At 41.4% G+C, this 18,798-nt stretch overlaps 1 protein-coding gene across 1 annotated transcript in view; it reads right to left on the bottom strand.

Moving 5' to 3' along the window:
- The window catches only part of LOC126281175 (lipase 3-like), an 83,951-nt gene that overhangs the window by 33,118 nt on the left and 32,035 nt on the right, over positions 1 to 18,798 (bottom strand). Inside the window, exon 3 of the mRNA XM_049979861.1 lies at positions 12,689 to 12,773. Within this exon, the coding sequence (XP_049835818.1) occupies positions 12,689 to 12,773 (85 nt within the window). The remainder of the gene's footprint in view (positions 1 to 12,688; positions 12,774 to 18,798) is intronic.

Here is an 18,798-nt window from a genome sequence, read left to right on the forward strand (position 1 = left end):
GTATATAGTTTACTAAGCGAATGAATGGAAATTTAACATCGGGTTTCTGTCTGGTATCACCCTCGTAGTTTTTTCAAAATACACTCCTGGAAATAGAAAAACGAACACATTGACACCGGTGTGTCAGACCAACCATACTTGCTCCGGACACTGCGAGAGGGCTGTACAAGCAATGATCACACGCACGGCACAGCGGACACACCATGAACCGCGGTGTTGGCCGTCGAATGGCGCTAGCTGCGCAGCATTTGTGCACCGCCGCCGTCAGTGTCAGCCAGTTTGCCGTGGCATACGGAGCTCCATCGCAGTCTTTAACACTGGTAGCATGCCGCGACAGCGTGGACGTGAACCGTATGTGCAGTTGACGGACTTCGAGCGAGGGCGTATAGTGGGGATGCGGGAGGCCGGGTGGACGTACTGCCGAATTGCTCAACACGTGGGGCGTGAGGTCTCCACAGTACATCCATGTTGTCGCCAATGGTCGGCGGAAGGTGCACGTGCCGCCGACCTGGGACCAGACCGCAGTGACGCACGGATGCACGCCAAGACCGTAGGATCCTATGCAGTGCTGTAGGGGACCGCACCGCCACTTCCCAGCAAATCAGGGACCCTGTTGCTCCAGGAGTATCGGCGAGGACCATTCGCAACCGTCTCCATGAAGCTGGGCTACGGTCCCGCACACCGTTAGGCCGTCTTCCGCTCACGCCCCAACATCGTGCAGCCCGCCTCCAGTGGTGTCGCGACAGGCGTGAATGGAAGGACGAATGGAGACGTGTCGTCTTCAGCGATGAGAGTCGCTTCTCCTTTGGTGCCAATGATGGTCGTATGCGTGTTTGGCGCCGTGCAGGTGAGCGCCACAATCACGACTGCATACGACCGAGGCACACAGGGCCAACACACGGCATCATGGTGTGGGGAGCGATCTCCTACACTGGCCGTACACCTCTGGTGATCGTCGAGGGGACACTGAATAGTGCACGGTACATCCAAACCGTCATCGAACCCATCGTTCTACCATTCCTAGACCGGCAAGGGAACTTGCTGTTCCAACAGGACAATGCACGTCCGCATGTATCCCGTGCCACCCAACGTGCTCTAGAAGCTGTAAGTCAACTACCCTGGCCAGCAAGATCTTCGGATCTGTCCCCCATTGAGCATGTTTGGGACTGGATGAAGCGTCGTCTCACGCGGTCTGCACGTCCAGCACGAACGCTGGTCCAACTGAGGCGCCAGGTGGAAATGGCATGGCAAGCCGTTCCACAGGACAACATCCAGCATCTCTACGATCGTCTCCATGGGAGAATAGCAGCCTGCATTGCTGCGAAAGGTGGATATACACTGTACTAGTGCCGACATTGTGCATGCTCTGTTGCCTGTGTCTATGTGCCTGTGGTTCTGTCAGTGTGATCATGTGATGTATCTGACCCCAGGAATGTGTCAATAAAGTTTCCCCTTCCTGGGACAATGAATTCACGGTGTTCTTATTTCAATTTCCAGGAGTGTATTTTGAAGTAAACTGTCAGGAAGGCAATGTATTACACAATGTCCGAAACGTTATTCTTCCGAGAATGTTGTCGGCTTCTACTTAACCCTACCATATTTTCCCTGTGAAAATACCGGGAGCCGTGAAAAGCTGTGATAAACTAATCAGCAGCTTCTTAGATACTGTAACATGAGTGGGCCTCAGTATGTAAAACCCGACTCTACTTAAATTTCTTGTAGAAATGACGGTGAAGTATCAAGTCAGCTCTCCATTACTGTAAACAATGTGAAAGCTCTGTGGTCTTTATTATCTGAGCTGTGATTTAATGGAATCCGTTTAACAAAACATGTTGATAACGGGAATGTTTTACATTTTTAAACACATGTTTATACGAAAAGAACATAAGCGGAATATCTAATAATCTGTGGAATACACTTTACCACAGTTTATAAATTTTATTTATTTGTTTAATTAGTTACTTTTTTGGTGAGAAAAGAAGAAGAAACCATCTTCCGTTTGTCTCATTTATTGTGCTGCAGCCTGCAAGATATCAAAGTTCCCACTCATTGCAATCGAATAGTACGTGGCATTGCGAATTTTATATTTAACTTCTTAACTAACAATTTTTTTTCGAGGAAAGGTTATTTTTATTTTATGTTGGAACAAAAGGTGCATTTGCTTCTAGATATAGCAGCAGTGTTTACACAAATGACAATACACCACACCAACTGTCAACAATACTACTTACATTTTGCAGTTTATCTTCTCTGTCCACAGAAACCGCTGAAATGTTATAAGAATATGTGAGATAAGAGTCAATCCAGCACACCTCATTGCAAGAAATTGCAAAAATTATTTGCTTTTTAAATTAGAAACACAGTCTCAAGAACATGCACAACATATTGTGTCCCAGCTAAAATTCAGGCGACGCGGGAAACAAAAGCCAAAAAAGGGACTGTCCCATTTTCTTTACGAGACGAATTGCAGCCGGCAGGTTTTCTTCTACTGTTCACTGATAACAGAGGAACAGGTGACAATGAAAATAGATTATTCTTCATTGTCATTCTTTCATAGCACAGTTACGTCGAGTAATCTGAGAAGGGCAACTCATCTCTCCGTGATTAAAGGAAAACTCTTTGTTCTCGTGTGCCATGTTTAAAGCAAAACGCATGTTGTCATGTGCGGTGCAGTACGATTAGAACTGGATACAGTCTTTCTTTCTTTCCTTTTACAAATTTTTATCTATTATTTTGACTGTTGGTTGACAATTTTGTAAATGCCTTAACATGAATAACAGTGAAAAAAGCAAAAGCGCAAAATTAAGTGAGGTGGCATTTCGAAAATTACTGAAGAAAAGGCGTGAGCTAGAAGCTAATGTTCTAAAACCGTTTGGCAGAATAGATACATTTTTCGTAAAAAATATTGCTGGTTCGACTTTGAGTTCAAGTAATACGGACGATATTTCTGGCACTGCAGCTGTTGTAAAAGAAGTAAATATAGATGAAACAACAGTTAAAAGTGAAGAAAAGCAAATTGTTCCTGATTTAAAGTTTCACGAAAAACTAAGTGTCGAGTCAACATTACGAAAAGAAATAACCTTGTTAGTGATGACGCTGCAGAATGGTGTGTCAGTGAATCAACAATCGACATCCTCTTGCAACGTGGCATTAATCAAAATTGTAACGGTGTTTTTTTCTGATTCAAGAAGATCTGTAGGTGATAAAACCAGATATTTGAACAAAAAAGTATTTTACCATAAACTTTTAAATGGTGAATCAACTTCGCGTGTTTTCTAGTATACTCCTGTAGTACCGGTGCTGTTTCTTGTGCACCACGTTAATTGCTCAGAGATAAGGGTGCAATTGCTGCTAATGTTATTGCACATTGGAAAAATATTTCTAATGATTTATCTCTTCATGAGTATTCACTGGAACATAAAAATTCTTGAGCTATCCCTCTTAACAAGGAAAAAGTCACTTGGAACAATAGATAACCATTTTGAGTCATATGTTGAGACAGAAAAAATGTACTGAAGCAGTGTGTTGAAAAGGGTGTTTGGAGTAGTGAAGAAGTTAACTAGTTGTGGAATTCCCCTACGTAGACACGTTGAAAGATTCAATTCATTATATAATGGTCAGTTTATGATGTCTTTTGAACTTATAGCCGAGTTTGATCCTTCTCTCATAGAGCACACTGAACGATATGGAATTCCAGGGGACGGACATAAGAAGTTATCTTTCTTCAACAATCTGTGATTAAATAATAGAGCTTCTTTCTGAACGAATAAAAAGAATTATCACAAGTGAAATAAAACAGGCCAAATATTTCTCTATAATAGTAGATCCTACTGCAGACATTTCACATATTGATCAATTATCTTTTATATTAAGATATTTGAACAAGAATGGTGAACCTGTTGAATGTTTCCTTCTGTTTTTACCAAAGCCAGGACACAAGTCCGAAAACGTAGCTGAGGCTGTACTAAAAGTCCTGTCTACAAATTCAATTGATATTACTGACTATAGATGTCAGTCGTATGGAAACGCAAGCAATATGTCAGGAACTTACACTGGTTTGCAGACACGCATTAAAAACTATATCCGAAAGTGCATTATGTGCCTTCTGCAGCACACTCTTTGAATTTAGCCGGCACTAGTGCTGCAAGCTGTTGAAGGGAAGCATGCTCATTTTTTAATGTAGTGCAAAATTTTTATAATTTTTGCTCTGCTTCTACACAGTGCTGGGATAAACTTGTTTCTTACATGAAACCAGGAAGCAAAACGGTAAAACTTTTATCAAAAACATGTTGGTCAGCAAAAGAGTATGCGTGTGTAAGTCTATATGAAAACTGGGAGGGCATTATCAATGCCCTCACCTATATCGCCAATAATACGTTTGAAAAACCACTTGTGTGAAATGAGGCGCCAGCTTTATTGAATCAACTCAGCAGACTAGAAATAGTATTCATAATGACAATTTGGAAGGACATACGCCAGAGATTTAATAGTGTAAATCTGAAATTGCAAAGTGTAAATATTGATGCAAAATAGTAAATGAATTATATGAATCACTTGTAGGATTTACTGCATCTATTCGTGGCATGTTGGACTATTACGGAACTAAATCCATGGAGACTGTGACTGATATAGACTATGAATGCACCTATAAAAGATCACGAAAACGCAAGCTTCATTATGACTAAGAAGTGGACTCTAAAGAAGTTTTTTTGATTGGAAGGAGAAAATTTAGAGTCGAAACATTTCTCTAAGTACTCGACAACTTGTACGCCGAATTGGTGAGGAGGAAGCAAAGCTATAGAACACTGTTGGACTCCTTCACAGTTTTCAGTAACCTTAAGAACAGTTCATCTGACGATATTGCTGAACGTGCAGAAAACCTCCGAACGTCATATGACACAGATTTAGAGCCTTCATTCCTTTGTGAATGTTTACATTTCACGATACCTTTGAAATCGTCTGAGATTAGTGATATACCAGTCGAAATGAGTACATTTTTACGAAAAGAGAGATTACAGTACGTGTTTCCGAATGTTGACATTTCTCTTAGAATATTTCTATGAATGGCACTTAAAAATTGTTCAGTAGAACGCTCGTTTCTGGCTCTTAAAAGACTAAAATCGTACCTGCTTGTTGGAACCTCGAGAGCAGTGGGTGGTACTGGAAAGATTCGTCTAGGTGGGTTATCAGAATCAGTAAGAAACACTTGCAAAGGACACAATAATGTAAAAATCGTTTACTGGCAGAAACTTTCCACAAATGTATATGACCATTTTATTCATATCTGAATCAGCTCGATGGACTTTTTGGATATCAAGCCAGTAGCATACATACTCATAACCCGACAATGGACAGTGGTCAAAAGAAATCAATTAGTTTTCGAAAATTTTAAAGACGTAAATTATTCCATGATCACCCACACATTTGAGCATTCACTTAACTCTGGAGAGAGACTTCTGTTCAACAAACAGAACCAGGAAAGGGGGTCTCTAAACTGACAAACATGTGGTGGGCAGGCGCCCAAAAAATTAGTCATTCTATATAAATTTGGATTTCACAAAATAATCATGAAATATGTGCATCCGGGCGCTCACTGAAATCAGAGGAGAAAGATATATTCATTAAATATAGGAGATGAAAGATAGGCTTGAGTTAAGACACACATGGTGGGCTGATGACCGAAAATCTATGAAGTTATGAAAATTCAGGAACCGCAAAATAATTCATAAAAATCTGAGAGATTGTAGAAGAAGTTGTTAAATTTTGTATCTGTACTCAGCAGATTGGTGCATCCACCCTGAGTGACCAACTAGTATCTCTGGTTCCACCTCATACCGTCGAAAGGTTAGGTTGGCACTACAAGCCTATAACTTTACGAAACTCTCTGGATACACACAAGGGGAAGGGGAAGCAGGAAAATGATGGCATGAAAGAAAAAATTAATAAATAAACACACATGCACTTCCCTTTAGCAGGGACTATGTGACTAATAACGCACAAAACGGCAAAACTAGTTCCTGTCAACAAGTAAAGGAACAAGTTGCTCTCAGCATTCTGAAAGATAAATTTGTTGACCCCTTTCAAATCTTATAATGGTTCTTTGTGGCACACAGTCCACTGTGTTTTATTGCGCATAGGGCACTGGATAATAAAAAGTCAATAAAATACAGTAGTGTTCTTAAATTAGGACTTCCACTTTCGATGTCACTCTGAACAATTGACTCGGCTTGGGAGAATAAGACGAAGAATACGGCTGTAGACAGCGGGCGTCTTACTATTTCATAAGTACAATAGATTTGTCACATATGTACTCATACATGTTCACCTTGCAGCTTTTAATTGCAACTGTAAACTCAACGGTGGATTGTTGTGATCAAGAAAAGCACTCAAGACAATGGCTTTGTCATTGTCCACCAGTATGCGAGCAGGGGCATAACGTCACGATCGAAATATGTTGCACACAACATATAACGACAGATTTTAAGAAACGGAATGTAGATTTGGAGCATCCAGAAACGATCTCACATACGTATAAAACAAAAAAATAAATAACATGAAAAGATAATGATGCTTGGTGATGTAGCGAGATCGCTTCTGCTTATTACTGTATATTGCTCGGTTCACATTCAGCACATACGGAACGTTAAGAAAGTGAAGCCAATCAAAGAAAGAGAAATAAAAATTAACAAAGGGGAAATAAATCACACAAACAGGTGTGCTGCAGCCTGGGTGAGTTCAGTATCTACATTTCAACTCTAATAGAGAAATACGCAGAATATTTGACTGGTAGAGTCAGGGACTAGGATTTACTACGTCCGGAACATTCGAGCCTGCTGTAGTAATGTACGTCCCTAAAGTTTCGTATAATACGTCTTACGATTTTCTACAGAAATAAACTCCATTTTAATGCAGCGATTTTTTTTTTTTTTTTTTTTGCTTTCGATGTGGTCTAATATCCAAATTCGGAGGAAGCAGGGTTTTAACAGATGTTTATTAAGTATATAATATTTGAAGTATAGCTTTATGAGGAGTAACAGACTCTCACGAGTGCTTCCGTGTAACTAAATCACTCACACTCTATGCACATAGCAATGAATGGTAAATAACATTCCTTATAGCCCTAAACATTTCTCGATCACAATTAAATGAAATGGACAGCTTGCCATATAAGAAGAAGCTTTGTTGTTGCATCCGAGTCACATGTAAATGTAACCTGTATTAGGCTTCACGAAGAGTGTCAATGGCGGAGGGATGCAGAAAACGAAAACGTTACTTCAAAAATCTTTACATGCGTAGTTAGTAAGGTAAAGACATGAAATATTGCAGGTTCAAAGGAAAATAGGTTTGTTTTAATGGAAAAATATTGTCGAACATCAAGGATTAGTATTTTTGCCACAAATACAGATTTTTAGTTTTTTCATTGCCTTTTTATAACAGAATTTCTAATTGTGCAATTACATTGTGAATTTCGTTCTTAGGTTCTAAGAGGATTAAAATATCAGTCAACAATAATGATTAGTTTATGTTTAAAATTTTGTTATTCACAGAGTTCTGAATTTCGTGTTATCAAAATTAACTATTGCTTGCTAACATGTAGTACTATAAACCAGAATTTAATTAAAGAATACTATATTGCTTTAGTTCCAAAGAGGCAGCAACATAGGCTATGTCGAACAGGTGCTGAAAATTTCATAGTATTGGCTCACACACTTTTTCGGAAAAGTCTTCCAATAACGCTGAAAATATAAAACCGATGTATTGCAGTTTAAAGTCCTATTTCATATATTTCAACATGTAATAGGCTTATCTGTGTTTTAAAATCCTCTGGACTGATACTGCTCATCCTCCAAGCTTCTCTCCTCTTCTAACGTGTCTGGCCTATATTTTTAGATCAGACTGTGCTGTTAACTATGGTAATCCTGCTGTGGTCGATGGTATAAAAAGCGTTTTCAGTCAACACACCTGGATTGACACCAGCCCTCTTCGACATTTCAGTTCCGCCTTTATTTCCATCAACAAATATAAAACTTCATCATAGACATCCATTTCTAGTACATTAAGTTCACAAAATATAATCTTTGAGCATCTAATTCCATTTAAATTATGTAGACTTCTATTCGCATTCTATGCAGACACTACCTCAGTAAATCAGGGATTGCAAGAAACGTGAATGTGAGCGAAACTGTATCCATAACGTGTTTAGTTTGAGTGCTTATGCATAAATATATTTTCTTATGTTATAGTAACACCGATAATCCTTCCGGCACAAATTATGCGTTGGTGTTTGGGAGGTAGATAGTTTAAAACAAAATTATCCCGCACAGCACGTCTCATTGCCTTTGAATTGATTCCATGAAATCTATATTTCTTAAACACAGTTTTGGCGCCTCTCTTTGTGTACATCTGTTCACTTCCAAGCAAATAATTTGTTAATTCATTCCCCCTGTAGTAATATGGGTTCGTATTAACAAAACGTAAATAAACCACGCACACTAAAGTTGTGAGATAAAGATTGATCCAAAGACACAAATTCCTACAAGTTAAAACTGTATTGTAAGATAAAGATTGATCCTAAGACACAAATTCCTACCAAAGATATAGATTTCAGCCAAAGTTATAACTGTATCACGTGAAAAGAGCCTTTACACTCACAAAAATACCGCTGATGCAACCCTATATCCAACAAAAAATACATATTTGTAATATCTAACTTTCAAACCTAATTCCATGACATCACCATGTAGACTTAAAAATTGTTATATTTTAAAGGCATTTCCTATGCTGTTATAAAGCTAAAATTTATACACAGCATAGATTAATCTCGATGGATTAAGAAAAAATATATTCATCATTTGGATTTTCAGCTACTTGTGTTCATCGTGTCTGCAGTTAAAATTTCTGGATGCAGGGTCCACCTGTTATGGAAAACACCGTTTCTTCAAGTTCCCAAACATCTCTGTGTCATCATCAGTAGGTTTCTGTTTTATTTAATCTGTAATGTAAAAAATTGTTACTAAATGATTACAAAATTACCGTAATATTTAGATCAAACAACAAATTGTTTACAAACTGTCTATTGGCTTCTGTTTCGGGTTCTTCGGCCGACGTTCATCTAATGATTTTTCTGACGTTTCGCCAGCACGAGTGGCTGGCATTGTCAAAGCTTCACCCTCCATTGCCGGTGGTGAACTGGAGCCGAGCTCGCGGCCGCAGACTGTATGTACCTGGCGCGCCAACGTCCGAGGGCTTCTCCGCGGTCATTTCCGGTGCGGTTCTCCTCTTGCTACCTGCGACGGTCGTTCGCTGCAGTACGGGCAGCCAGGATCCGTTTACCTTAGGGCTTTCCTCTTTCTTGTTGAAACTGTTCGCGTGTTTTTGTATTTCTACAGCTTCTCTGAACAAGCGCGTGTGATAGTGCTTCTCTACAGCCAGAACTTCTGTGTCGGCGAATTTATTACGTGGTCGGTCTGATCCAGTGCGTGCCAGCCACTCGTGCTGGCGAAAAAATCATTAAATGAACGTCGGCCGAAGAATCCGAGACAGAAGCCAATAGGCAGTTTATCAACAAGTGGCCACGAAAGCCTTAACAATTTTGAACAATTTGTTTCTTTTAGTTACTACTTGTACACTCGGTTTTCATGGTTTTTCAGGACCACGTGTGTATTATTTATACAGGTAGCCTGTCATCAGCAACTAAACGATGTTGATGAGCAGTGTTGTTAGGTGTTAACCTATCATTTTATGTTTTGAACGTAATTTAGTTTGCCGTTATGTTTCTCGCCTGAACTTACGTTTTCGCGTGGCAAGCCCTTTTATCTCATCTGAGATAACGTTGTAATCATTTCGTAAAATGTTTACATTATAGATTAAATACAACAGAAACCCACTGATGACGCCACAAAGGTGCTGACACATGTTTGGGAACCTGAAAAAACGCTGTTTCGCATAACTGGTGGACTCTATATCCAACAAAACATATATTTTTGTAAAATCTAATTTTCAAATCTAATTCCATGACATCACCATTCAACGTCTCTAGGGCCTAAAGAATTGAAATAAAATTAAAAAGAAATTTCTCATGTTGTAGACTTAATGAAGGGTGTCAATTGCGTAGTTATTGTACACGGGAGAGTGATAAACTGAGGTGTGGATCGTATGATTCAGTAGTAAAAGAGACAAGTTGGACTTGGCCAGTTTCCTCCTGCACGAGTTGTTGCAGCTTAGTCCGATCTATGTACCCTAATAGACAACTCAAACGGTGGCACACTAAGCTGCTGCTGCTCGCACAACTATATTATTGGACTTCCCTGAAACACAGGGACTGTCTCACCGCAAGATGTGGTATCTCGCTCAATTTGTATGCAACTGTTAGACAATCAATAAAGTGTAGACAGCACCAGGGCTAAAAGGCGTGATGATTATTATGTGACACAACCTCTGATTTCTTCAACACGGCAACCGCAGTTAATGTTACTACTCAGCATTTTATATACAGTATGAAATGAAGGTATCGGCGTATTTCGAGTTACAGCAAGTTATAACAGGAAGACGTAAACATCGCTCACCGATATTGTCTTGGCCAGTCCCGACTGGCCGACTGGTACCTACAAGGCAGTACGAGGAGCGATATATATCCATTGGACATGCGATGAGCATGTCAGCATCCCCTCCAACCGTTATTGGCAGTAGACGAATCTTGGTGGTAGCGCTGGTTCTTTATTCAAGCTGCTCCCCATGTGGTCTAACAAGGTCTGAGTCGACCTCGTTCAAGGCGTCCCTACCTAAGACAAATCCGAGGAGCTACCAGACTGAAACCGGCGCACTTCCGCACACAAAGCAGCGAAGTTAGGCATTCGGCTGTAAAGACGGTCTACATTCAGGCACAGTAAACATTAGTACTATAAAGCTCAACAATTTACGCAGAAAACAGCTATTTTTACCGATATCTCTTGAATTACTTGTCACACGACGGTGGCCCACTCGAATATTATACAACAGGTAACGTAATAAGATTAATCCTTACTAAATTCAGGATTAGTACTTTCTTCCACCAGCCCCTTCAACGGGTAGCTCATCGAATTTTTCTTGTAGGATTCTGTGCGAAACTCCAAGTGTTTTACTCTACAAAATTATACGAAATCGATCATAGAAAATTCATGCAGTTTTCAAGAAAGATACACGACTGACCATTAAAATTGCTACACCAAGTAGATGACGTGCTACGGCCGCGAAATTTAACCGACAGGAAGAAGTTGCTGTGATATGTAAATGATTAGATTTTCAAAGCATTCACACAAGGTTGGCGCCTACAACGTGCTGGCATGAGAAAAGTTTCCAACCGATTTCTCATACACAAACAGCAGTTGACTGGCGTTGCCTGGTGAAATGTTGTTGTTATGCCTCGTGTAAGGAGGAGAAATGCGTACCATCATGTTTCCGACTTTGATAAAGGTCGGACTGTAGCCTGTCGCGATTGCGGTTTATCGTGTTGCGATAATGCTGCTCGCGTTCGTCGAGATCCAATGACTGTTAGCATAATACGGAATCGGTGTGTTCAGGAGTGTACTACGGAACGCCGTGCTGGATCCCAGCGGCCTCGTATCACTAGCAGTCGAAATGACAGCCATCTTATCCGTATGGCTGTAACGGATCGTGGAGCCACGTCTCGATCCCTGAGTTAACAGATGGGGACGTTTGCAAGACAACAAACATCTGCACGAACAGTTCGACGACGTTTGCAGCAGCATGGACTATCAGCTCGGAAACCTTGGCTGCAGTTACCCTTGACGCTGCATCACAGACAGGAGCGCCGGCGATGGTGTACTCAACGACTGACCTGGGTGCACGAATGACAAAACGTCTTATTTTCGGATGAATCCAAATTCTGTTTACAGCATCATGATGGTCAGATCCGTGTTTGGTGACATCGCGGTAAACGCACATTGGAAGCGTGTATGCGTCATCGCCATACTGGCGTATCACCCGGCGTCATGGTATGGGGTGCCACTGGTTACACGTCTCGGTCACCTCTTGTTCGCATTGACGGCACTTTGAACAGTGGATGATATATTTCAGATGTGATACGACCCGTGGCTCTAGGCTTCATTCGATCGCTGCGAAACCCTACATTTCAGCAGGTTAATGCACGACCGCATGTTGCAGGTCCTGTACGGGCGTTTCTGGATACAGAAAATGTTCGACTGCTGCCCTGGCCAGCACATTCTCCAGATCTCTCACCAACTGGAAACGTCTGGTCAATGGTGGCCGAGCAGCTGGTTCGTCACAATACGGCAGTTACTACTCTTGATGAACTGTGGTATCGAGTTGAAGCTGCATGGGCAGCTGTACCTGTACACGCCATCCAAGCTCTGTTTGTGTCAATGCCGAGGCGTATCAAGGCCGTTATTACGGCCAGAGGTGGTTGTTCTGGGTACTGATTTCTCAAGATCTATGCACCTAAATTGCATAATTATGTAATGACATGTCATTTCTAGAATAACATATTCGTGCAATGAATACCCGTTCATCATAAGCATTTCTTCCTGGTGTAGCAATTTTAATAGCCAGTAGTGTAATATTTTAAGGAACTGATCCATATCTGAAATGAAATTGTATTTTAATACTATGAAAATGAAGAAAAATTAAATTATAATTTAGACTTACAATCGATCATTCCCGTAAGACTTACCAGAGTTGATTTCCTGGCCGTAGTGCATCAGCTGCTTCATGGCAGCTCCAGCTGGTGTGTGGCCCATAATGAGCGGCAGTAGCGTCTGGAACACGAAAGAGCACAAAGTACTTTTGTTTTATGTTTCGGGACGCTATGGGCGTACTGCGATGCTTCTGAAGACATATTTAAATGAAAACTTGTCATTAAAAATACAGTACTCATTCACTAAACAACCGTCTAAAGTTTAGATCTACTTTTTCGCTTTCAGTATCTTGACTGGTTTCATGCTGTCTTCCTTCTTTTCCTAGTTTGTGTCGTACATACCTTTAGTTCGCGACATACTCCACGACCTGTTCTGTATATTTTAGTTTTTATCTGTTCCTGTTATTAACTCCCTATATTTATCCTTCGAGTGTGAAATTAACTATTCCTAGATGATGTAACAAATTTACGACTTATTCAGTCTGCTTCTACATCTACATCTATACCCTGCAAACCTCTGTGATGTGCATGGCAGAGGGTATGTTCCAATGCACTAGTTATTAATTTTTTTTCCCGTTCCATTCACGAACTGAACGCTAGAAGAATGATTGTTTAAATGCCTTGCGTGCTGTAATTAACCTAATCTCTTCCTCAGGTCCATACGAGAGCGCTACGTAGGGAGTCGAAGTATATTCCTAGAGCCGTAGTTTAAAGCCGGTTCTTGAAACTTCATAAGTAGTCTTTCTCGGCGTAGTTAACGTCTATCTTCCAAAGTCTGTCAGTTCAGTGTCTGCAGGCATCTCTGTGACACTCTCCCAAGGATCGAACAAACCTGTGACCTTTCGTACTGTCCTCAGTACTGCCCCTGTTACTCTTGTTTGGTACGGGTCCCACACACGTGAGCAATACTCTAGGATGGGTCGCATGAATGATTTGCAACCTATCTTCTTTGTAGACTAGTTCCATTTCTCCAGTATTCTATCAATTAATCAAAGCTTACCACCTGAGTGGTGTGCACCAAAAGTAGACCAACATGCTATTAAGCAGGTGGTCAAAAGGTTTTGGCTCGTCAGTGTGAATCTAAAAAATATTAATGCCAAGTATTTTCTTGTGATTTTTCTGTTTTTCGAGTCCTCTAGGAACCCAAATTTCATTATTTTCCATTTTTTGTTCATTTATTGTAACAGCGAGTTTTGCCAACGGCCTTGCCGCAGTGAGTGGTAACACAGGTTCCCGTCAGATCACTGAAATTAAGCGCTGTCGGGCTTGGCTAGCACTTCAATGAGCTACTGTCTGGGTATGACGAGTACTGTTGGCAAGCCGGGTGCACCAGCTCTTATGAGGCCAATTGATGACCTTCATGATTGCAAGTAGTGGCAATGGTTACAAAAACTGACAACGGCTGGGAGAGCGGTGTGCTGACCACATACTTCTCTGTATCCGCATCTGGTGACGCTTAAAGCCGTTGGCACACGGACCGTGCTGTCGAACGTTAACGTTGAGCGTGCCAAGTTCAACGTGCTGCAGAATTCTCAGGAACGATGCGACTCGTGCATACGGTACGTCGGCCCCAACGTGGTATATGCGATCGCAACACACTCCAGCGGCAGTTGAGGGATGCTTGTAGTTCGTAAATCACACTGTTTACTCAACGGGCGGGCGTAAAATTCCCACATTAGCTCTATTAAAACGGAAATTTCTTCCATCGTCCACGAAAAGGAACGTACCATGTCCAATCAATAAGGACACAGGTTTATAAAAGTTCCATTACAAACAGTGCCGTACAAATTTGGAATACTTCTCCGCATAAGAGAAACATTATTTCATCATACCCACATTTTAGTGAAACCCCAAGGCCAGTCTTACTTGTTCAGTGTTCCTACCCGGTAGCAGAATCTTTGCAACATGTGAATTACGAAGCGAAAAAGAAAAAGGAGTAAAATATCTTTATACAAGTAGCGCAAGCTGTCCTGTAGATTAATCCAATCGAACCAAGTCACCCCTCAAGAAAAGGTGAACTTGTATTTACATAACATCAAATACTATAGTATATACTTATATTAAATTAATAATAAAATAACAGAACCCAATAAAAACGCAAATGTTAGGAAAAAAAATTGGAAGTGACAAGACACGAACCACCGCCCCATCAAAATAATCTACATGTGCAGGAACGCTAGTCACTACGCTACACCAATAACATACTCCAGACCTCTATTCATAGTATCTTAGCTCGTGCAGAAAACCCTAATAGTAGATATGTTACTAATTGAAGTTTAGCTATAACAAATTGTACCAAGAACAATGCGTTTTGGGTAGATCTTCAGTGTGTCGCTGGCTTCAAATAGCCTACTCTCATAATAAGCAAGTTACAATAATTTTTTGTCGCGAATATGATGTTTCTCATTATTTTATTGGAACGAATCACACAGTTAACAACGTTTTTTTTTTAGTGATTCTCAATTTTCTGGTGCTCAGAAACGGCATATATACATTTAGACTTGAAATGAATGCCAATATGTTGCCTCAGAACTCTGTACTGAAGGGAGACGGCGTGCGTGTCACGTAGGTGGCGTTGTGCCATCTCATTGGTCAATGCTCAGACGCACGCTCAGAATATCTGACATGCCAGATATTGCTCTGCACGTTCGGAAAGACTCCAGAACGTGCTATTCCACGCTATGACGACAGTAACCCTGGCACGCTCAACGCTCGGATGCACGGTCCGTGTGCCGACGGTTTAAGGGCTGAGGATGACACGGCGACCGGTCGGTACTGTTGATCCTTCACGGCCTGTTCGAGTAGTTTTTTTCTTTCCCAACTGCTTTACCCATTAATGAGTCTCCGTAATCCTTCCTTTTCATATCCCTACAAAGTGCTCCACTCAGCTGTCTGTATGTATTGTCCAATTCCAGCTATGACTCAATAATATTATAGTCGTAGGAGACTATGGTTTGTTTTTCTGAAGGGCATGTTTTTGATTTCTTAAGATTTAAAGCAAAATGACTGCCATCAAAGATAAATTGCTGCGTTCTCCCTATCATCGTACTTTTGACAATAAGCATGGATGTGGTACTGAGTCAAATGATTTTCGGAAATCATGCACATGCCTGACTGCTAAGGAGCTCTTTCCTAATCTTTCCTTTTTAGTACTTCTTCAAATCGACCGCTAAATAGTTAAGAATCATTTATAGCATTATATTTTCCTAGTGTCTCCTTGCTCTGGTATTCCCATGGTTTCCCTTCGAATGTCAAAAACTTGCTGTGCCTCTTAACGATCGTTACTTTTTCAGTGTCACGTCGATATCATACATACAGATCTCTCTTTCTTTTAATAAAATTATATTTAAGTGAGCAAACTATTTCTAATTTCGTCCTTGCTATGATTAGCTTTTTTTTCCAAATGAGAGGGTCTTTCACTTCTACAGTTTGTGGCAAGAGTAGCGCAACCGATAATTTTACTGTCGATCGGTGCAGCATCTCAGTTCCGACACTTGGAATACTGCTACTTTTCTAGAACTCTGTGGTCGGTTGCTGTACGTAGTTATTGAATGGTGACATCGATCGCGTGTTTGCGACTCCGTGGAAATTTCTGCCAGTTTGGACCTTACTGAAGACATATACATTTTCCCGAGGTATTGTAGTAGTTATTTGGGGACAGAAATTATTTCGGAAAATTATTTGTAAGTATTGCGGACTGCGAAATTACTAGTAGTAGGTCGGCGACAACCGTTGTTTGAACTACGTGAGTGTCATTACGGCTATTTACTGACTTCGCTTCATAAATTACAAATAAAAGTAAGATTGCACAGAATATCTCGACATTTTATGAACAAATATCGGCCATAGATTTACATTTTGACAACCTCCCACCTCGAGATTGAGTGCCAGCTGTTGGTCTTGCAGCCAAGTGATGCGGTAGGGAAAGTAGTCTTATAAATGGAAATTGTCGTGTTAGCTCTGTTTGTTATAGGCATTTATCATACTTTTGTTTATTTTGAGTCTTCAATCTTCTGAGTGGTTTGATGCGACCCGCCACCAATCCCTCTCCTAGGCCAACCTCTTTGTCTCATGGAAAGCCTTGCAACCTATGTCCCCAATTATTTGTTGGATCTATTCAGATCTCTTTCTACTCCTACAGGTTTTACTCTCCACAGTTCTCTCTGCCGCCACGAAGTCTATTCCCTGATACCTTAACACATGACCAATCATCCTGTCCCTTTCTCTTGTCAGTGTTTTCCGTGTGTTCCTTCTTTCACCGATTTTGAGAAGAACTGCCTCATTTATTAACTTATCAATCCAACTAACACTCAGTATTCCTCTGTAACACCACATCTCAAATCCTTCCATTCTCTTCTGTTCCGGTTTTCTCTATCCCATGTTACAATACCGTACAATGTTATGCTTCAGGCGTACATTCTCAGAAATTTCGTCCTCAAATTAAGGCCTGTGTCTGATGCTAGTAGACTTCTATTGGCCAGAAATGCCCATTTTGCCATCGCTAGTCTGTTTTTGATGTCCTCCTTGCTCCATCCGTCATTATTTGCTGCCTAGGTAGCATAGTACATTAATTTCATCTACGTACTTCGAGAGCATCAATCCAGATGTTAAGTTTCTAATTTGGAATGAGATTTTCACTCTGCAGCGGAGTCTGCGCTGATGTGAAACTTCCTGGCAGATTAAAACTGTGTGCCGGATCGGGGCTCGAACTCGAGACCTTACCTTCCGCGGGCAAGTGCTCTGCCAACTGAGCTACCCAAGGACGAATCACGCCCCGTCCTCACACCTTTATTTACTTCTGCCAGTATCTCGTCTCCTACCTTCCAAACTTTACAGAAGCTCTCCTGCGAACCTTGCAGAACTAGCACTCCTGAAAGAAAGGATATTGCGGAGACCTGGCTTAGCCTCAGCCTGGGGCATGTTTCCAGAATGAGATTTTCACTCTGCAGCGGAGTTTGGAAGGTAGGAGACGAGATACTGGCAGAAGTAAAGCTGTGAGGTCGGAGAGTGAGTCGTGCTCGGGTAGCTCAGTTGGCAGAGCACTTGCCAGCGAAAGGCAAAGGTCCCGAGTTCGAGTCTCGTTCCGGCACACAGTTTTAATCTGCCAGGAAGTTTCAAGTTTCTAATTGTTCTCATTTCTGCTACTGAAGAAATGGAAATGAGCGTTTGGCGTCATTGGCCGGTAGGCCCCTTACGGGGCAGGTCCGGCCGCCTAGGTGCAGGTCTTATTACATTCGACGCCACATTGGGCGACCTGTGCGCCGGATGTGGATGAAATTATGATGAAGATAACACAACACCCAGTCCCTGAGTGGGGAAAATCCACGACCCAGCCGGGGATCGAACCCGGCCCTCTTAGGACGGCAGTCCGTCACGCTGACCATTCTGCTATTGGGGGGGGGGGGGGGACGTTTCTGCTACTTCTCATTAATCTCAATCCATATTTCGTATTCACTAGACTGTTCATTCCATCCAACAGAGCCTGTAATTCGTCTTCATATACACCTAGGATAGCAATATCATCAGCAAATCTAATCATTGATTTAATGCCACTCTTGAAGCTTACTTTTATTTACGTCATTGCTTCTTCCAAATATAGATTGAACGCTAGACGCGTAGATGATATCGTAGTGTTAGCAAACGCACTCGCGTCGGTCGTCTGCTGTCATAACCCATTAACGCAATATTTGGCCGCACTATCCAAACGGATACGTTCGTCGTTATGTCCCACGTTGATTTATGCGGTTATTCCACGCAGTGTTGCTCGTCTATTAGCCCTGACAACTCTACGCCAACGCCGCTGCTCTCGGTCGTTAATTGAAGGCTGTCGGCCACTTCGTCGTCCATAGCGAAAGTAATGCCTGAAATTTGGTATTCTCGGCACAGTCTTGACACTGTGGATCTCGGAATACTGAATTCCCTAAGGATTACCGAAACTGAATGTCTCATGCGTCTAGCTCTAACTACAATTTCACGTTGAAAGTCTGTTAATTCCCGTCGTGCGGCCGTTATCGCGTCGGGAACCTTTTCACATGAATCACACCTGAGTACGAATGACAGCTCCAACATGCACTGCTCATTTATATCTTGTGTACGCGAAACTACCGCCATTCGTATATGTACAACTTGCTATCACCACGACTTTC

Source organism: Schistocerca gregaria, chromosome 7 (assembly GCF_023897955.1).
Source record: "Schistocerca gregaria isolate iqSchGreg1 chromosome 7, iqSchGreg1.2, whole genome shotgun sequence".
NCBI classification, from domain to species: Eukaryota; Metazoa; Arthropoda; class Insecta; order Orthoptera; family Acrididae; genus Schistocerca; species Schistocerca gregaria.